Genomic DNA, 21,151 nt, shown 5'->3' with positions numbered 1-21,151 from the left:
GTGAGGTGTGAGCCTTCAAAAGATCGGTCACCAGACGTCGCTCAGCAGCAGGTATGTTATGCTTCGTTCGGAGATGCTGACTGACTTGAGCAGGGCTGGGAGAAAGGGCAACGCGGCATATGTCGTGGCAACATATGAGCACTCGAGCATGGACGTCAATGGAGAGATTGACCCGTGAAAACACTGCATCGTCGGACATGGTGCCCTGTTTGTCTCGTGACCGATTCCGTCAGTAAGAGGATGATGCAGGCGAAAAAAGCTTTGACGAAGGACACCAAGTGGAATGGATGCCGGCATCGGGTTTTGAGGTCTCATGAGACCATGGAAATAGGAGACATGGCGCCAAAGCTCCCAAATTGCATTCATTACAATTGAGTTTCCGGCGCACCCTTTCCCATACGAAAGGTGCTTTTTATTCGCGTTGACAGGGAATCAGCGCTGGGATCCTGGGTAGTTGGAGAGAGGGCACGGACCAAATATTCTTGTATTGACCCAAACTCCTAAAGATCCAAAAGGGGAAGGTGCACGGGCCGCAAAAGTTGGTATTGGGCCCATTACCCGTGGTAATTGGTACAGTAGGGTTGAATCTCTCTCAGGCCCTAGTGCTTCGTTCTCTGTCACCGTATCAACTATATCTGACAATAGTTCGCCCTAATGGTTTATCGTGGCAGCCTCCTTCCTTGCCCTCTGGCGCTTCCGGTATTTCCTTATACGATTCACTTGCAGAACGCGTCGACGTAGCGTAGCGCTGTCCTGTTTCTTTGTGCCAACAAATCGAACCTTCATTTCTGCTCTTATCGTATAACTCTCCTGAGTGGCCCTGATAAGTGAGATAAGCGGTATTTGGTGATTAAGACCCTTTATTTCAAGATAGTGCGGGTGCGAGGAGCCAGTCATGAAAATTCCATACCTGGAAGCGTACCGAGTGACGCGTTATCAAGCTGGCGCTAGCTATTTTGGGCGATGTAATACGTCACTGATTTGTCGAAACGCGCCTTGTTTTTGCTACCCTATACGATTCATTTTGGTACCAATTTATCTTTATTAAGCGACTTGACCGCCCGCATACTATTAGCTTTATTCTTGGATTGTAAGTAAATGGCTGATAGTTTAATTTGGGGCAGCATAAATGAAAGATAGGCTTTTCTGATGATAGTACAACTTTCACATTTTAGCTATTTTAAGCGTATCTCGGCTTTATATAAGTTTTCAAATAATTGCTTCTCAAATGTAGCTTAAGCTAATCGGCTCGCTTATCAACCACTGTGGGTTCTTAAATTACTGTTAGGTTGAGCATTGGCATGTGACACTGCAAGCATGACTAAGCTGACTGATGAAATGTACTAATCCATAATAGGAAATGTAACGCTTGACAGACAAACTTCACTATTCCGTAATAGGAAATGTGACGCTCGATCGAGAGTCCAATCTTCGCTATATTGGATGACATGCCACGACTACAATATTAATCAAAATTAAATAAATTTGGCTCGGAATGCTAATTCACGCCTTAGAAAGGGGCCTGTAATTTAATTTAGCCGAAAAGTGTGCTGGTGGCTTTGAACCCAAAGTCGAATTTGCCTACTGGATTATATGTCTGGGTTCTGACCCATTTTGACAAGTTTTTGTTCTCAGAACTCGCGTATCAACCCTAACATCCATATCCCCATATGAAAGTTCATTGCTGAGATGAGAGTTCTTCTCCGGTTTATATCTCTAGTTGATTTCATCTAGGACTTTGAACTTTAAATCTAGAACTTTCAGACTAACAGTCTGAATCCTAAAGATAGGGGGGACTCCCGGTTTTTCAACAGACAATGGGACGGGATTTAGTTCAACCTGCGTACAGTAGGCATATCAGGCTCTAATAGCACCGAAACAGCTGTGATTTAGTTCCCTTCGACTGAGTTTACTTCGCTCCGGCTTTAAGAAGTCGCTTCGCAACCTGGATATGGCCACCTTCTGATGCCGCCTGGAGCGCTGTTCGTCCCCCATAAGTAGCAGCAGCATTGGCTTTAGCTCCAGCCTCGAGTAGTCGCTCGATAACCTGGATATGGCCACCTGCTGATGCCGCCTCAAGCGCTGTTCGTCCTCCAGCAGTAGTAGTAGCAGCATTGACATCAGCTCCGACGTCGAGAAGTCGCTCAACAACCTGGATATGGCCACCTTCTGACGCCGCCTCAAGCGCTGTTCGTCCTCCAGCAGTAGTAGTAGCAGCATTGACATCAACTCCAGCGTGGAGAAGTCGCTCGATAACCTGAATATGGCCGCCTGCTGATGCCGCCTGAAGCGCTGTTCGTCCTCTATGTTTATTAGCAGCAGCATTAAAATCGGCTCCGGCGTCAAGAAGTCGCTCGACAACCTGGATATGGCCACCTTCTGATGCCACCTGAAGCGCTGTTCGTCCACCGTTATCAGCAGCAGCAGCATTGACTTTAGCTCCAGCGTGGAGAAGTCGCTCAACAACCTGGATATGGCCACCTGCTGATGCCGCCTGAAGCGCTGTTCGTCCTTCAGTAAAAGCAGCAGGGGCAGCTTTAACATCAGCTCCTGCGTAGAGAAGTCGCTCAACAACCTGGATATGGCCACCTTCTGATGCCGCCTGAAGCGCTGTTCGTCCTCCAGCAGTAGCAGTAGCAGTATTGACATGGGCTCCAGCCTCGAGAAGTCGCTCAACAACCTGGATATGGCCACTTCCTGAGGCCGCGTGGAGCGTCTTGTCGATGCAGAGCATTGTACACTCAGCATCTAGGAAAATTGCAATGGCTTCGTCATCACCTTCAGATGCTGACGTCCTCATTAGCTCAATCCTCTTAAGCTCAGGTAATCCCGGAAAACTATTAGCATAGCGCAAGATAGCATAATGATGCCTTTGGTGACTCCAGATGAGAATTGTTTCTTCGTTTCGGTGAAGTATTGATTCTTGCCAGGGTACGTGCGCTAGAACGTGACCATTCGTGATAATGTGATACCACAAGTTCCAAGAACTGGACCTTGCCTTTTGAAAGTTGGCAGTGTGGGAAACCCAATGCTTCGAAGCGTACTTGAGGAATGGATAGTTCTGTTGAAGTTTTTCCAAACCATCAGCTCTGTCGTAACCGACAAGGGTTCCAGCAAGATCCGGATTTCCTTTGCCCTTTGGATACCCAAGAATATCTGCAAAGCGCGTCGTTAGCTCAGTGGCCTTTGTCCCTCGGCCAAGAGCAGTACCAGCCATAGCCACAGGGTTTACTCGGAGTGACTGTGATCGTCGGGCCAAAGTCGTCTTGAAGTTATTGAGGTGAAGGTATGTAACACATATCTCACCAGCGAAATGATCTGCCGCCTCCAAGTCAACGTGAAAATCGGAAAGCTGAATCGGCAAGTCTCCCCTGGTTATAAAGTCACGGATGGAGCTGTGAGCGAACTGAAGCGATTGAGGCTTCTCTTCGGTAACCTGAAGGAGATTTTCGCACCACAAGATGATAGGGCTCATTTCGCGAACTCGCCGCTCAGTGTTCAAGTACGGCTGTCCAACGGAGATGGAGATGGCTTCACGAATCTCATCGAGTGTCAGGGGCCGTTTTGCTACCGCCACCCACCGAAATACTTTCTGGACCAATTCGGGCTTCTTTTGCCGAGATAGGATACGTGACAGTGCCCGGGAAAAAGTCTCTTCTAAATCTTTAGGAAGACTGCGTAGAGACTGTCTGATGTCGTGGTCGCAGCTTGCGATGCATACCTCGTTTATTAGAAATGTAACCCAGAGAAACCTTGGAGAGTGAGTTTTTGTTTCCTTCAAGGCTAAATAGAAGTCACTCACATCCCGTCAGCGTGACGAGTTAGGGTATCTCTGATTTCGTTCAGGAGATGGGGATCTTCGCACACTAGGTCTTCATCTCGCATCCGCTCTTGGACAGTCGCCTCAACATAGATACGGATGTCCGAAGAGAGATTAACAGGTGCCATTGACACGTGCTCCATGTGCGAGAACCTGCCCTTCAGGTCTACATAGACGCTATCACGACTTGCAATGAATATCCTCAAGCCTAAGGTAGTAGTAGCAAGCGATGATAACACGTCAAGGAGGGCCCGTCGCTCAGCGGTACTACATTCGTCAAGGCCGTCAATGAAGACGAAAAATATGCCTGAATGCTCGATTCTTTGCCGGAGAAGGAATGCCCAGTCTTGAAGCTGAACAAAATGCTTCCGGTCTAGTTCCTGCAATTGATATTCGACGTGCTCCGGCACCGTGATGGCGTCCATGGATTGTCGGATGATCGATCGAATTATCGTTTCCGCCGTCAGGGAGTCCGAGTTATCATACTGCAAAAAGAAGAACGCGGCGCGGTCATCGCGGCTCTTTTTTATGAGGACATGGTTGATGACATTGGCGCTTAATGGCGTTAGCATTTGAGTGGGAATAATCAGGAACAAGGCACTTAGTTTACCATAAAATCGTCTTTCCTGACCCGACTGTCTTATATTAGCACGGTCCGCTGAGAACTATTGTGTGGCATACTCTTCCCAGAACACCAGAGCAGGACCGGTCCCGTTCCGTCATACCATCGAGTAAATTCGGGAGTAGTAAATATCCATTCCGCTGTACTATATTGGTGCTTTTTTCGAGCTTCCTGGAACGGAGTCACGTAATCATGTGAGGAGAGAGACTTGAGAAGTCGCTGTCTCTCTTTCACTGCAAGCAGGTCAGCATTAGTTCAACTATCGCGATGGGGAACTCTGACTAGATCGGCGTGTGGATCGTTGTATCTGCAACTCCTTTATTGAGTCCAATTGTCTCTCGACCTTCGGAATGAATTTCCTTAGCCTCGATCTCTGCTTTAACGCATCCACTCTTTCTTTCTCCTGAAGCATCTGGTCCTGGCGATCGGTCTGTGCTTTTGCCAGTTTTATCTCGTCCTCCACCTCCTTTCCCAGTCTCTGGATGTCATTCGCGTCTGGTTCGAACTCTTGCTCGAAGGACTGGAAGAAGGCGATCCTCAGCTGTTTCTGCCCTACGACAGGTAAGCAATTGCTCTTCGGACAACGATGGTAAGAAATGACAAACAAGGTCTTTGAACGGCTTCCACCACATGCTTGCAGCAGCGAATGATTGAGGCGTGGAAATCGCAAAGTGCCTTCTGGAGTCGCGTGGACGTCGTGTAGAGGGCTTGGTATTCAGCAAAGCGCGGGCATTGTTTGCTCAATTCCATAAACAAAACAGAGAGTGCCTCAAAGTACGACGTGTAGTTCACCGCTATCTGCAGCAATCAGTCAAAAGTTATAAGTGCAAGGACGGATCACTTACAAGCATGGCAAGCTTGATGCTTCCCCAGACTAAGGCGGCAATTTCCGGATGGGACGCAACGAAGGTGTCAACCACAGTGGAGAACGTCTGGACAGATTGAAGAACGGAAGAGAGCCGGGAGGCAATGCCGCGACCTTTCTTCAACTGGTTATCACGATCCAGCTGAGCGGTAAATATCATGACAGTGTCTGGATCTTGGATGGCACCGATACTACCGAGTTTTCGCCGCTGATCATCTGTCAATATGGCCTGGAAGTCCTCAATTGCATCTTCCAGTGATTTTCGAGGACCGGCAGGTGCGCCGCTCGGAATCGGAGCTCTTACAACTTCCATTGTACCGTCAGGAAGCCAGACATGACGGGGCTCCGTTGAGTTTCAGTTACCCCTCTTCAGCACAGGTCTAGGCTGCCTGCGCTGATCAATGAAACGGCTTTTCGGCTCTGCACACCACAATCAACTCAATTAATCCGACTATGCGGTAAAGTAAAGGGTAACGCTGCCCTGATATACTGTGAGACGGTCGTTTGGTTTGTGGGTTCACGGTGCACGAAGAAGAGATGATGAGGGGGCAGAGCTGGAATCAGGCTGCGTAAAAGCGATTGTCATCTCTACGTGGCTTTTGCACAGCCACAAAACCTTAACGTTTCGATACATAACGTCAATAATTCCTCGCGAGCGTCTTGCTGGAGAAGGACGGTATTGACAATCTCAGGCATAGTATGAAGGTTATTAAACTGCTTCCCTCTTCACTCGATTTAGATCATATTGAGATAGCTTGGACCTTGACGAAGGACTATTATCGCTAAGCACTCACCGGAGATGTTGTACGATACGTTACACGAGACAATCAAAGAGGCTTGGAAATCCATCCCGCTGACTTCTTCCATGGCCTTCTGGCTTCAATATAAGCCCGTTACCAAGCTGTTATTGATGCCAATAGAATGTATTCGAAATAGTAGGTTGGAATAGTTTCAATTAACTAAGCCAGTCACGAGAGGGCCCAAGCGCATCTGTGGCTTGGTGTTTGTTTCGCATCTTCGTCCCGCCCGTGCAACGAAGTGAGTCACCGTGCTAAACATATGTTTTCATGTCTTCAGGCTTGCTTCATTTTTGTTTTTTGGCCGTCTGTTTCGCAATATATAATTAGATGCCTGGTGCCCTCGTAGTCTCTTTAAAAATAATCGGCTCCGTGGATCTAGAAGCATTAACAAGGCTAATCCCATTAAGATGACGATAGCTTAGTGGCTGGGGTCAGCTGATCGGTTACATGAAATCTTAACCGATGCCTTAGCCAGGCAGGCTTACCCGCCGCTCTTTTTACATAGGGCTAGAAAAGCAAAAATCATACAGAGTTGGAAGCAAAAAACCAATCAGGCTATGAAGCGCCCGCTCTGTGACTAAAGTGGAGCTGCGGCTGTTACATTGTGCTTTTTCAAGTGAAAGAGGACAATGTAACAGGGGTAATGGCCCGCCCAATCGAGACCCGTAAAAGTCCTTTTCAACTTGAATCTATCGTTTCCGATACCTGATGCGTCAAGATAGATTGAATGAGATTTTCGTGGGGAGCTCGTTGAGGTCTCGAAGTAGTTGTTTGAGTTAATTCTTGTATCTGATGGATACAACTGAACGGCCATCTTCCTCGCCCTCATCTTGAGGGGGGTGAGAGAGAGGCTGCTGGCTCATGACGAGAATGAATGCTGCTGAGCGATGATCCGTTCAAGAAGGCAGAGGGGATAATAGTATGTTGTAGTATGAATTCTTTCAAGTCATTGATGCAAGCTTCATATCCAAGGAGTGAAGTTTAATACATCAGAAAGTATGAGATAAGTTGCTTTCTATAATATTGCCACGAAGTTGACTGGTGATAATTTCCTCGTCTCACTAGATTGGGCTTCCGACGTTGCAGCCTGACGTTGGGCAGTCGGCCTTCCGCATTCAGCCACCATGCATTGATGCCGAAGAGACCTCAATGGTGTTTTTCAAACGTAGCATATTAGAGAAAAGATTATCAATTTCAACATTGTTCCTCTATTCGCCTATCTGGTTAATACGTCTGGGGCGATACCTAAAATCAGCTTTTAGTGTTGAAAAGACACTGTTATTAAACCATCTGATCTGCCGTTGCGTTGCGTGCACGGGCCACAATTTCGTGTATCAGGACCTGATATGGAGGGTAATTGGTACAGTAGGATCCCCGGATTTTCCATCAACATCTATGTGAACAAAGGATGCTAACCGCGAGCGTTTGCCAAACCATGTCCTAATCTTCTTGTTAATAGCAAAATCCTCTCTCATGAGATAGGTTGACAAACAAACAAGCCATAGCGATGGGAGTAATGCGAACAAATACGCACCTTTCCCCAAATAATATACTCAACAGCCGCGGCTGCCGTATTCCACTCGCTCTCGTCCTTGAATGGAACCGGCATTTAGTCTAAGTTATCTCTCTATAATGTTTATCGAGATAGGAATTAATAAACTTACTTCTTACCCTTTCTTCACTCAACCAGAAGAACGAAAATGGTCCTTGCGTCCAGGAAAATACTCAGTTTCAACTTGTTCTCAGACCAGTCTGGGCGTTGAAAACAGTCCAGACGCGGCTCTCTCAAATCTTCAGCGACAACTGCCGTGCCCACTACCTGCAACTTCCACCGATACGTCTCATCGTATGCTCGCACTATGATGGCTCTTCGCGGCCACCCGAGCCAGCAAACGAGATCTCCAACGCGTACATCGCTGGATGAAAGACCCAGTTTCCAGGGTGCCTGATATTGAGCAGACATTTGAAACAGACGTGAATTATTGTCAGAAGACTGTGCTGCAGGTGAAGGGTCCTTCTCAGCCAGACCATGAGACTTGCTTTGCAATCGTCGAATCCAGCCTGATGTTGTGTTCCCGGTGTGGTTGCTGTTTTCCAAAAAGCTGTAATCTCCTTCTCGCCATTGTACAATGCTCCTGCAGTCAAAGCATTTCTTTGACAGGCTGATATCATCAAGTTCTATAATTGTATGAATCATTGTATCGCTCTCTCTGTGGGCATTACCAAGATCATTCCTATAGTTCTCTTGAACTTGTTCTATCCACGTATCCACCGCTTTAAGATTTCCAACGATTTCGAGGGGACGCGGACCAACACATATGACACACCCTAGCACCGCACCTTGCAGCTCAAATGCTTTGTAGTGGTTCGTGTCTGTGATGATTGTGTCGTCTCCATCTCTAGGTGCGTATGGCCGCAGGATCTGTTGCAAGGGGTCGCATTCCGCCCCCATGAGTAGAAACTTAACGAGGTGCCCGATGGATATGATATCCCTGTCAAAAAATAGGCTGTGTCGATTCATAAATTCCATCACGTCAGTCCAAATCTCAAAGACCGACTTATTATAATCGATAGAAAAGCCGCGGGCGTCTGAAGCCATTCCTACAAGGCCATATACCTTATCTTTCCTGTCTTGGCAATCTGCTTCTTTATGGTCCTGCAGTAGCTGAAGTAAGGTGTTTGACCCGGTATATTTCTCCTCTCGCTGCCGTTCCAACCTTATAGGGCCTTTAGATCCAAAGTTGTGCATGGTGATGAACTGCGTAAACTGTTTCCATTCTGCCGCCGAGTCTCCAAAGCATACTTTAATCTTCTGGGCTAGCCCAATCTCCTGGATTATCCACAGGCGCTTCCAATAGTCGTCATTGTACAACTTCTCTGCGAAGCTGCGTTCAGCAGAGTCGGTTCGGGGTGAATCTGTTGGCAATTCCGGATTGACTTGTTCATTGGAAGGTTTATCATGGCCAAGTCTTTGCAAGTCAGGCAAAGCTGCTTCGTATTCCGCATATCTCTTTCCCAGCCATACGACAACGGTCTGAGCTCTGAAGTAGATATGGTGCATCATACGGACCTGTCTATTCCGTTCGGGTATGTCTTTCTGGTTGATGCATATTGCGTCAATCCAGTAATCAGTGTCAGGAGCGTGTTTCCGGAGGTAGTGCAAAGCGTCCCAAAGGTTTTGCCGGACGTTGAAGCCGACGCCATTGAGGGTAATAGTTTGCCCAGCTTGACCATCTCCCCACATGTATGAGAGCGCGTCAAACTTGGGCCTGTCACCGAAGATGACTTCGAACAAGCTGCAGGTGATGGGATCACCATCCTTAGCTGCTTCGATTCGCAACAGCCGCGTGCAATCTCGATGTTGGCTCAGAGGCTTATACGGAGACCAGGATTCGCCCAGGTCTTGCGTTTGATTTGTCTCGTCCTTGGATTGACGCATGACCATGATGCTATCCTTCATTCTAGATGAAATGAACTTGAACAGTGTAAGTTTGTCGCAGGAGGGCGGGGTAATTGTCCTGCGATATTAGGCAGCGCAGGCAGTTATTTCACCAGCGCTTACATCCCTGTTGTTTCAACCGCTGAACCAATCAGGAGAGCATATCGTCAGTGCATATTTACAACTGTTAGCTGCATAAAGTATGAACTTGTTGGTAGGAAGCGCCTAGGGAAAATATGACGCAGCAATGTCAGCTTGTCACCGGGGATGAGGATATTGAAGAGAGTGCGGAGAATCGGCTCGACATCGGATATTTCCATGCACCGAGGAGTTCCGAAGCCGTCGTCGGGCGCGTTTAGCAATGACATCTTGCTTTGTTTTCTCCTCTGATATAGGGTATTTCCGTGGTCGCCCGCGCTTTTTAGGTGCTTCGGGCATAGTTATCAAGATAAAGTATAACGTGGTTGATAAGCGAGTGAGTCAGCGCACTGTACAGCTAAAAATAGCCTACCCTATAGTGCCTAGCTACCTTAAATAAAATAGCTAAGAATCTAGAAAAACTGTTTTTACATAATATGTAGCTATTTATTTATAGAAATATTTTTTTTTAAATTTTTAGCTATTTTATTTTATATAGAAAAGCTTATTTACACAGTGTAAGTAGTGTAAATAAGCTTTTTTTTATTTTACTTATATAATAAATTAAGTACAATTCTTTAATTTAGTAAGAAGCTTTTTTACATAGTTAAATATATAATACCTTAATTCTAGCTATTTTAGGCTTAGCTTGAATTTTATATAGGCTTTTTAAAAGTAGCTTTTAAGGTATAGGTTAAGCTGACTCACTTGCTTGTCTGACTCACTCGCTTATCAACCACGTTAGTTGTGATTGATTTGGGCTGTTTCGAAGCTCCTACAGCTTGATGAGATGAGCTAGCCCCTGGGTTGACAGCGAAATCCTGATTAGGCTAGTACTTGACCGCTAAATTCTAATGAAGTTAGTATATGACCGCTAAATTCTGATTTGCTAGAAGCTTGGAGAGCTAAGGCCCAGATAGGCTAGCGCAATGACCGCGAAACTCGCAACGGCAATTTCGACTGACCCGATGGCTTCATACACAAGGGACATCACGGGGTGTAGAATTGTATGCTTTTATCTAGTATTAATAATAAGTTTTACATCACATACAGTGTCTAGTTTGAGTCGGTTAATTGATGATGTTGATGGTAATGAATATTGTTATTTAGGTCTGGAGTAGTCAAGTTGTTGAACTTGACAAGGGTCAGCCGACGGAAACGCGACGCGTTTCAATTTTTAGGTTTTCTGATTTCGTTAGTGCGGTACGAGAAACGCAGTGCGTTTCCGTCGGGGGAAATATGGGGCGAAAATGCTAGATGGTAATTGGTCAAAAACAGGAAACGCAATGCGTTTCTGGCGATAATTCTTGAGTAGGGCATCATTTATTTTTCTTGCATGTCCAACTCCATACTCCCAATATTCCTCTAAGAAAACAGCGGAAGAGGCGATACCCACTAGGCACGCCGCTTCGCCGCTCGCGGTCTCAAGTCATGATCGCGATAAGTGACATTGACATCACCTAACCGCGGTTTAAAGTCATCATCGTGATGATTAGCCCTGGTATCAACCGCATTTTCCTGCTTTTTAAACCTCTCCTCATCATCCAAGGCCAACTCCTCAAGCGAGCTGGATGACACTTTGCGTTTTCTCACCTTGCGAGTTGACCGGATACCTCTAGCATCTTTGGACTCTCTGTCCTTCTGCCCCTTCTCAGCACGATCCAAGAACTCGCAGATCTTGGCAAAAGAGATGGATATGGGGATATTTGGAATGTCTTGACACGATTGATCTGGAGCGAAGTCGTGAAGATATAGAGTCAAAGTGCTCTCAGGATTTAACGGCTTTCCATCGGCTGTCCGGAAAGGCTATGGTAGAAAAGTCAGCTGATGTTCTTCTAAACCAGTGCTGAGGGTACAACAGACCTGTGCTTCGATGGCTTGCTCGTAATCCAATATGTAGTCGTCAGGGTCATTACTTTCCGGGTCCGGGTTGAATTGGGATTTCCACAGTGAGAGAGTGGACTGAGTATTCCCATAGTTGATGTCAACGCAGATGACAACTTTGATGTTTCCCTCCGAGTAGTTAATATACTGCTTGGCGAGCTTGGACAGTTGCTTTCCGTCCTGCGAGTATGACACTTCAATAACTACGCCAGGAAACTCAGCTCCCTCGAGCCTAAATTGACCATCTGGTTGGCGACGCAGACATTTCGGTATCTTGTCTTGCTTCTCCTTGTCGCCAAGGTAAATACGGGAAGAGCCGCCGCCTTCAATCTGGGAGGTAAATCCACGAACTTGACTGTTATCACGTCCAACTCTCTGAATTTCCTGATCTATAGATCTACTTAGAGAGTAAACGAATGTGTCGTGGGTTGGAGAAGTCATGCGCAAGATAATAAGACCTCGTTTGGGATCGTAGTCGAATCGTTTAAATGCAGAATCAATCTGCTCGCAGGCGCTGGCGTACTCTGCCGGGCTTAAGGGAATGTAAGTCAGAGGCGCGACGTCGCAAGTCTCAGCTTTGCGCTTAAAGTCAAGAAGACGCTGTGGTAGATTCGGAGGGTTTCGAATGCGTTCAACCTCGATCGTCGCGGGAGGTGAAGGAAGGGCGTTGCGCTCTGGCGGAGTGACTTTCCGAGGCGACTTGAAGTATTGTTGCTGGGGTCCTGTTTCTAGAGATGGTAGCTCTCCAGATGCCTCACGTCCATTTTCCATGACTGGGGCTGCGGAAAGAAGAAGGTTGGGGCATCAGATGGTTGATGTCGATTGCACTGTCATTTGTTGTTTTGGTCAAGTTCCAAGATGACATGACGCGCGAATGTTTAGGCAATGGCGCGGAAGAATAATGATGCGCTAGGTGTCCGTGGTCACTTATGTAACCGACCGGGTTAGCCAATCATTCATATACTGGCGAGATACTCTATGTGGGTCTTCTTCGTTTCAGTATAGAACATAAAAGCAGATTGGCACGTTGAGAGATAGACACAAACTTTTTCGGTTACTTATGTTGTTTCTTGTTGTTTGTAAAGTGGGTATATATCTGATCCCGTCGCATGTCGCTGCATGTGCTGCTTACTTGATGCTCTATGTCTCCATTGAAGAGCGCTTGCCCTCAAATCTGGACCCGTGATTGGCCGAGGACGAATTGCACGGATCCTTGCTACCAAAGTACCTCGCCATTGACTGTTTCTCTGGAAGCAGATAAATCATGCTAAACGAGTCATCCAAAGGGCTGTTCGTCAATCACAATCGTAGGAACAATATTGGTTAAAATAGACCTTGTCCGAAATGCACTGTTACCGTGTCATTTTGTCGTTCGTAATGTTTAGCGTCTATACTTCGACAGCCTGCATTAAGTTCAAGTCTTCTGGAGAACCTGGAGTAAACTTCATCTTCGCATTTGTTATAGAAGGACTTGCTGTTTTCTAAATGTACTAATGGCGGAATATCTTACTTGCCGAGGGATGGTGGTTTAAGTCAGATTGAGCAGCGGTAAGGGAAAAATAGTAGTGATCCTTATAGTACTTGCGAACGAATTTCGTAAATCGGTCACAAACATGGCTTATTAAGACATACCGTGTCGTTCCATTACCTATATTATTCGCCAAATATATGCCATTATAAGTCGATTAGGCCCGATTGTAGACGGTGAATAGATCGGATAGACTTACTGAGGGCTTTTGAGGAGCTTTTTCGTTTCAACAAATTTGTTAGCATTTGTTGATGTCGGCCGCGCCTGGGTCCAAATAGAACGTCTAAGCGAACTGAGGTATGTTTTCATGGAGGAAAGAAGGTTCTTAGGCTCTATATCATCTTGTTCGCCCTTGGCTAGGGTGGTACTTTGCGAGATAGAGCTACTTTCCGTGAGTGCCTGCAACTGGAACTTGTGGACGAAATTGTCGATGAAGGTATATTACCATAGTGTTGACGAGGTGACGAGGGAGCTTAGGAAGCAACCTAGTGGCAATATACGGGCCTTCAAGAGATCGGTTACCAGACGTCGCTCAGCAGCAGGTATGTTATGCTTCTTTCGGAGATGCTCGCTGACTTGGGCAGGACTGGGGAGAAGGGCGATGCGGCATGTGTCATGGCAGCATATGAGCACTTGAGCATGAGGGTCGGTAGAGAGGTTGAACTGTGAAAGTACTGTAACTTCAGACATTGTCCCTTGTTTGTTTTGTGGCCGGTTCCGTCAGCAACAGGATACGGCAGGTAAGAAAGCGTTGATCAAGGACGCCAAGTGGAATGACTGCCGGCATGTGGTTTTTAGGTCTGATAAGATTATGTGAATAGGAGGCACGGCGCTAAAACTCCCAAATTATATTCATTACAATTGAGTTTCCGGCGCATCCTTTTGCAACATGAAAGATGCTTCCTATTTGCGGTAACAGGGAATCGGTGCCAGGGGTCCTGGGAAGTTGGAGAGGGCGCACGGACCAATACAATACAAGTCTATTACGCCCGGTAGGCCAACGCCCAATGGGCTCTGAAGCTAAAGGTACATACACTTCGCTAGTTATTGCCTTGCTCTCGCCAAGCCCATACAATTCTCGCCTTGTTCCTTCCAGTCTAGTCGTTGCTTTTCTTCTTGGCCCTCGTGATTGTTAGTAGTAGCAGGTCAACTTGAAGCCCAATCCCTCCAAGTGTTCAGTTTCCTATCTTCGGCGGCTGAAGCAATGCCTGCTGTTGATTATTTGAGGGCGTCATAGGTTATCGGTTAGTGTTGATAAAATGTTACTAGGTTAGTAGTGTTCCCGTCATCTCCGTTCCAAGCGACCTGTAGCGATCGCGAACCTGATCGTGGCCCGCACCGCGTCCATGTCTGGCTTCCATTCCTGACCGTCTGATGCTGCCTTACCTCCCAGATGAAAGGAGAGGTTGCCGCGTTTCTCATTTATACTCTGAAACATCTCTTTGCGTTGTGTCGTCCATTTCACGCATCGAAAGAGGAAATGCTCTACCGTTTCCTTTGCCCGCCCGCACGGACATTCATCCGTCGGTGCTGCCCTGATCTGATATAGGTAACCGTTCAGTCGCGCCATTCCGGTTCTCAGTTGTGCCAGCACGCTGGCCTCTTTCCATGATAATTGATCGTACAACAGGCGGGTATGTTTACCAGGCAGACAGCGCTCATCATAAATCAATCAAATCAACTTTGAGGTAAAAGTTGATTTGTTTGATGGGCCTTCGGTCCAAAGTTGATTTGTTTGATTTGATTGGCTCGTCTCAATCAATTGTATGGGAGGCCTATATATTGGGTATATGAAGGTATTACGCCGGATCCAAAGCCTCAATTACCGACCCAACTGCCCAGCTTTACCCCGCCGTGTCGGACCCAGTTCCTCAGACAATGAACTCGCTCCAGCGTGTCGGCGCCCATTGCGAGCCTTTGCGATGTTAGTGTCAGCTTGGCTAGGCTGAACTGCCTCTCGCAGTCGGTTGCCATAGCCGGAATGGCAAAGACATCCAAGGCAAAGCTGCTTAGCACCGGGAATGAAGGCTTGTGGTCCCTCCACCATTGGATTGGCTCTTGCGTATCTTGTGGCTCAAGGCGGAGGTATTTGTCCATCTCGCTAACACTGCTGCTCGTTGCAAATGCCTTTTTCGTTCTGCTGTTGATCCATTGCGTGTAGTGATCATCCTCTTTACCCCTGTTCGTTAATGATGAAGCAGACTTCGACTGTAAGTCGTCCGTCCGCTGGTTCGATTGATACCACCGCGCGAAGTAGTCCTTTATGCCCGCCTTCGCATCGCGAACCCAGGCCATACATGGGCAAACCGTTTAAACGGTCGAATATTTCCTCAAACGTTTGAACGGTTCAAAAATATTGCAAACGGTTAAACGAACGAATAAACGATTTAAACGAACAAATGAACGATTTATGACGGTGAGAAATATCCACCGCGCCTGCTCTAATACCAGTCGAAATAATGGCCACTATCATCGTCAACGTCCTGAGAGTCACCCTCCGGCCGTGGGATTCCGATTAAACCCATCCCGTTCTCATGCAGAGGCTGTATGAGTCCTTGACGCAACCAATTGCCCGTACATTCAATCATCTCGATAGTTTTGCATGTGATTCGTAATCTATCCCATGAACATGTTCTTCTTGCCCCAGAAAACGTCCTCTCCGGCTCCGATGACTCTGCTGGGATAGAAAGAATGCAAATAGCCATGCGGCTAAGTTTCGGATACTGCTTTCTCTGCTGTGGTTGACACCACCACTCCAGAGGCGTACAATCCGGAGGGATATCTGTTGCATCAACGTTGATGAAGCTAGTGAAATCATCCCTAACACTCGCGTTAATACTCCTAACCTCCAGCTTCTTTGATAGTATCGCGAGTTGATTTGGCTTCTTTGCCAGCGGTGGTGGCATCGACGTCGGGGTGGAGGGATGGTCGCTGGGTTGCTCGTAATTAAATTCCTTTTGCCAGAATGCTGTGGCCGAGGCAATAGTATCTTCATGCCATTCCTTTGGCCAGTTCTGCTTGATATACGCGATGCGTTTACGGGGATCAAGGAGGAGAGCGGCGGCGTATACGGGAACCTCGTCAGTTAGGCGGTAGTATTTAGAGAGGATAAACCATCCCATATCGATGGCTCGAACCATCCGTTCGTCGGAGTGTTCATCCGACTGATATAGCTTCTGATACAATGTTAGTAATCGACTTGATGTGGATAGATTGAATGGTACCTGTTGTTCTTCGTAATGGAGTAACAACATATCCATCAGCATCAACGATTGTGAGATAGACGAGTCATCTCCCTCTGCATACAATGTTGCTGAAGCAAATGGCTGAAGAAACGTATGTACTTTGCCTAGCAACTCCCAATCTCCAACTAATAGCCGATTGTCTCCGATGACCTCTTCGTGATCAGACATGAAGGACTGGATTCTGTCCTTCTTCCTAATCACACGATCAATGACCTGATACCAGGACGACCAGCGGGTACGGTTATCCATCCCTAAGCGCAGTCCCACTGCCTTATCCCACGCATTCTGGTGGAGGCTTGATGAACTTAGCCACACAGCTAAGCCATGAAGCTTGCGTAATGCAGGGACATTCTCAACGCCGCTAAAGTCGTCAGCCGATATCACGGACGTATTGCTAGCCGTGCTGCCCTTGCGCTTGTGCTTTCTGGCCGGCTCTCCGTTCTTTCTCTTTGCTGTATTTCGTTCGGCGGCAGCCTTCTTTCGATGAGAGGTTAGGACCTCGGAAAACTGGGAGAGAAGCTCCTCTCCAGTGACACCGGATGCTGACTCGAGTGCTGCGACTAGAGCCTCTTTAGAAGATGCGAGAAGGAAGGCTTGAAGGGATAGATTAATGATATGCGCGATACAGCGTATACGACGTCCTTTTGCGTTGAATTTAATCCACTCAATGTCAGCCTATAGCCTAAACTGCGTAGTTAACTAACCTTATGTCTACTCATTAGCTTGCGTTGTATAGACTCAAGACATGTGTCGTTTGAAGTCGCGTTGTCACCCGTGTGCCAACCAAGTTTTGACTGTATCCCGTACTTCTCTAAAGTATCGATAACAGCCTGCGCTTGAGCTTCTCCAGAATGACTCTCTGCACATTCTGGTAGAGATAGTAGTGCCTTACGAAGCTTTTAGTCTTTATCTACCCATTGTGCACACACAGCAAGTAGAGAATGTCTATGCGGTGATGTCCAGAGGTCTGTTGAGATATGAATCGGACTTGACGCGGTGGTGAGACTGTCCTTGATCTCGCTGATGTAAAAATCATAGTTTGCTGCAATATATCGGACCATCGTACGCCGTGAGGTAATGAGGGAGTCTTTGATGTATGGGTTACAAGCGAGAGCGAGTTGTTTAAACTCGTCCCATTCAATAGCCGAAAAGGGCACTCTCCGACGCGTGAGTATGCTGATCAATGCTTCCTGATATGCTTGCGGGTTGAAGGCATTTCGAAGTGCGTCCTCGCTTGCTACAGGGCGAAAATGTGCGGAGATTGAGCGCTGGGTGCCCGATACAGACCTGGTGGATCTGGATGCGACGGGGTGGTTGTTTCTGACGTGATTGGCAGCATTTGCCTTATGGTCGTATCGTTTATCTCCACACGCAGTGCAAGTATAGATGGTTTTACCTCCAGTCTTGCGTCCGCGTGTATTTGAACGGTCCTTCGTGATGTCCATAATTGAGAGGAAGTTTGACGGCAATCCATTGACATCTGGGGGGTTTTCTGTAGCACCAATAATAGACGATGTGTCAGATGACATATTGATAGGTAAAAGGCGAGATTTTGAACTCGGTATCATGGATTGAGACCCAATATCAATGGGTTTTGTGTCGGCCTAGCACCGATACACGAATGCAGACATTGAACAAAAGATCAGTGTAGATTGAGGACCATCTCTTCTATCTAAAGAGCGACGAGAGTCGGTCTCTTATACCTGTGTTCAGTCTGCCGATCTCATAGGCAGCAGGCTGTTACCTGACGCTAGGTATGGTGTAGCGTTCACGCTGACCGTGAAGCTATTCACAATGGTCGTGATCCTTGCCCTTGACCTAAGCGAAGGTCTCCGGAGCTCGACATTTTGAAAGATTTTTCGAGTGCTAGGGCTGAAAAATCGTTTAACCGTTCAAACGGTTTTAGGATGCCCTTAAACGGTTAAACGATTTAACATGCTTAAACGTTTTAAACCGAACGAACGAATGAACGAACGAACGAAAGTGCCCATGTATGATCGACACGTTCATATGGGTGTTTTTCCCAGCCCTATGTCGTCAATACGTACAGGAGAATTCATTACAACAGACCTGTCTTCCCAGGGAGCAATACTCATGTTGGTACTATTCAACTTGAATAGTGCCAAAAGGAAGCTCATGGAAGTAGCTTGAAAAGCTGATAAATATTGTCATTAAAGATGACAGTTGCTACCTGTTGCCACAGCTTAGCAAGCAACTTCCAGCTGATTCCATATAGCACAGAAAAGGCATATAAAGCTTGCTTTAAACCTCAAGCAGCAAGCGGGAAATACAGAGAGGGAGAAGAAGATGAATACCGTATTAATTGAATAAATTGGCCACGCCCTGTGGATACCGCTAGCTGCGGGTTATGCCTGATTCGGAAGGTGAGGTCATGCGGCTCTTCCCCGCACATATCAGAAGGTGAAGCTGAAGATATTCGGCCCTGGAGGAGCTTATCTTCGAACCCATGCTTTGGTAGTTAATTGAAGACATCTACAAACCTGCAATACCTCAAAATCACCGCCGAGATGAGCTCTATAAGTATACCTGAGGATGAACCCCTGGTTCCTCCCCAACCCAAGCGGCGTGGCCGCAAGCCCAAGCCGATCCAAGATCGCGATTGGCAACTTCCCCGCCCGATCCAACGGAAAGAGGAGTCACATCCAAGGGCCAAGCAGCTTGCTGTTGTACTGTTTATGTATCATCATCAGGTGTTCGACCCTAGTAGCTCATAGTCAGTCAATAGATATAGGAAACCATTCCAAAGGGAGGCAGCAGACTATTTCAAGATTAAAAGAAGGACTATCGGCAACTGGGTCCTGAAAGATTGGGATAATCCCGAAATTACAAATCGATGCTATCTCCCCCGATGGCCACAGCTGGAGAAGCAGTTGTTTCACGATTTTATGGAGTTAAGGAAGAACGGCCGCCCCGTCACCACTGCTTGGGCTCGGAAACGGGCGATTGAGATATTCACCGAATCCTTATTGTCCAAGGAACATGTGAAGCTATTCACATTCTCCAATGGCTGGTGGCAAGGATTTAAATCGCGGTTTAACATCGTCAAAAGGAGGGTTACTAAACAAGCTACTCAACAACCTGAGGCATTGGCAGAGGTTTGTGGGTCTTTCAATAAATTCATCCGTCGCATACAACATAATGAACAATTATCGCCGTCAAAACCGCAATCCTTAATCAAAATGGAAATAAATAGTATCCTTGAGACGCCCAGAAGACGCTTTGAAAAACGGTATCCTTAAATGTTGATGAGACGCCTGTACCCTTTTCAATTGACTCTGGAAGCACTTGGGAGCTACAGGGGGCCAAATCAGTCCCGGTAAAGACCCCTCGAAGTGGGTGGGATAAGAGGAAGGCAACTTTAATCCTCTATATCTTCGGTGATGGAATCTGCCGATTGCAACCTACACTCATATTCCATGGGGAATCTGGGGAGAAATCAAGGATTTCCAAGGCTGAACAGCATCTCTATGCTCCGGGGATCAAAGTGATATATAACACTCATGCATACAATAATGAGGAATTATTTAAATTATGGGTTGAAGAAGATTTGCCTACCGTGGAGGCGGAAACGAGGGACTTCCTTTTGGTGATGGATGCTGTTGCTTTCCACCTTTCGCCTCCGGTCAAAGACGCAGTCTGCAAGCAAAATATTACAACAGCCCTTGTGCCTGTCGGATGTACTGGAATGCTCCAGCCACTCGATACTGCAGTTAATAAGCTTATAAAGGATTGGATTCGCGAATTAATTCTCGATTATGAGCTCGAACAAGAGAGAAAAGGGAAAACACGCTGGTCGGTCAGCGACCGGAGGATCATGACAACCTGGGTTATTGCGCGAGCTTTTGAGCGCCTAAAAACCAAGAAGGACCTCATAGAAAAGGCTTTTCTGGATGTCGGAATAACCGTGAGACCTGATGGAAGTCAGGATAACCTTATTCGCATTAAAGGAATTGATGAAATCGACTTTACGGGCTGGGAAACCGCTTCCGAGATCACGATCAAGTCCGAAGAGCTAGTCTCCCGTCTTTGCGATGAGGAGGAGCTTTCTTTCGGTCCAGAGGATGAACTTGATGAAGATATACTAATTTACTCATTGAAGAAGATGACAATCCCTCAATTGAAGCAATTGGCTTCTCGGAATAGCCTCACAGTCAAGGGACGGAAGGACGATATTGTGGAACAGTTGCAGCAGTATTATGCTAAAGAACGATCCCAAAATGACTGTATTACAGTGCAAATTGACGTTGAAGAGGATGTATTTACAGTAGATTAGCTTTATAGCTGTTCAAATTGATTATCAACCCAGAAAAAAGCCTCCCCTTCCTGCCACTCGCGATACAAGCCGGTCAACGGGTCATATTTATTCCACCTCTTTCTCTTATGTTCAGGCTTGCAAAAACACCTATTTCCCTGCTGTAGGACATCGTCAATGACCTTTCTACTTCTTATTCTAATCCAGCCGTAATAGGAGCCTTCTTTTGTAAGGAAATGCCTTCTTCTTGACCGGGCGACGAGGGGAGCCGGTATTCAAGCCGGTAGGTCTGTCCCACTTCGAAGCACGCGTCGTTCTCGAAATCGTCGGTCACATCTGTACAGCCTTTTTAGATGGATAAAAATAATTGCCCTTTTGCACACACATACAGACAATATCAATGAATGCACATACCGAATTTGAAGTCATTCCGACAACTGGTTGCCGAGAAAGAGTGGTGTTGACAGGAAAATCTTGGAGCGGGGAAGGATGGCTGGTGGTCAAGTTCTGGTGTGCCTACTAATTTGGTTACGGTTA

At 46.8% G+C, this 21,151-nt stretch overlaps 3 protein-coding genes across 3 annotated transcripts; all 3 read right to left on the bottom strand.

Annotated features, from left to right (window-relative positions):
* Nucleotides 1-1,909: 1,909 nt before the first annotated feature.
* BKA55DRAFT_540763 (ankyrin repeat protein) lies at nt 1,910-5,620 on the bottom strand (the record flags this gene model as incomplete). Its single annotated transcript, XM_046190297.1, has 7 exons — nt 1,910-3,752; nt 3,803-4,375; nt 4,431-4,455; nt 4,502-4,675; nt 4,725-4,994; nt 5,048-5,240; nt 5,288-5,620. 7 exons carry the CDS (start codon nt 5,618-5,620, stop codon nt 1,910-1,912), a joined length of 3,411 nt encoding a protein of 1,136 aa, XP_046048065.1.
* A 2,882-nt stretch (nt 5,621-8,502) lies between these two features.
* BKA55DRAFT_464707 (heterokaryon incompatibility protein-domain-containing protein) lies at nt 8,503-9,914 on the bottom strand (the record flags this gene model as incomplete). The annotated part of the gene is made up of 3 exons (XM_046186107.1): nt 8,503-9,625; nt 9,660-9,688; nt 9,729-9,914. Coding segments are annotated over 3 exons (1,338 nt in total), but the record flags the coding sequence as incomplete, so codon positions are not given.
* Nucleotides 9,915-10,882: 968 nt separating this feature from the next.
* BKA55DRAFT_571972 (uncharacterized protein) lies at nt 10,883-12,409 on the bottom strand. Its single transcript, XM_046193109.1, has 2 exons — nt 11,548-12,409; nt 10,883-11,490 (listed from the first exon to the last, which is right to left on the bottom strand). Exons 1-2 carry the CDS (start codon nt 12,337-12,339, stop codon nt 11,080-11,082), a joined length of 1,203 nt encoding a protein of 400 aa, XP_046048063.1. The 5' UTR covers nt 12,340-12,409; the 3' UTR covers nt 10,883-11,079.
* Nucleotides 12,410-21,151: the final 8,742 nt, after the last annotated feature.

Source organism: Fusarium redolens (genome assembly GCF_020744475.1).
Source record: "Fusarium redolens strain MPI-CAGE-AT-0023 chromosome Unknown BKA55scaffold_10, whole genome shotgun sequence".
Taxonomy (NCBI): domain Eukaryota; kingdom Fungi; phylum Ascomycota; class Sordariomycetes; order Hypocreales; family Nectriaceae; genus Fusarium; species Fusarium redolens.
This window is presented reverse-complemented; position numbering and strand designations above follow the sequence as displayed.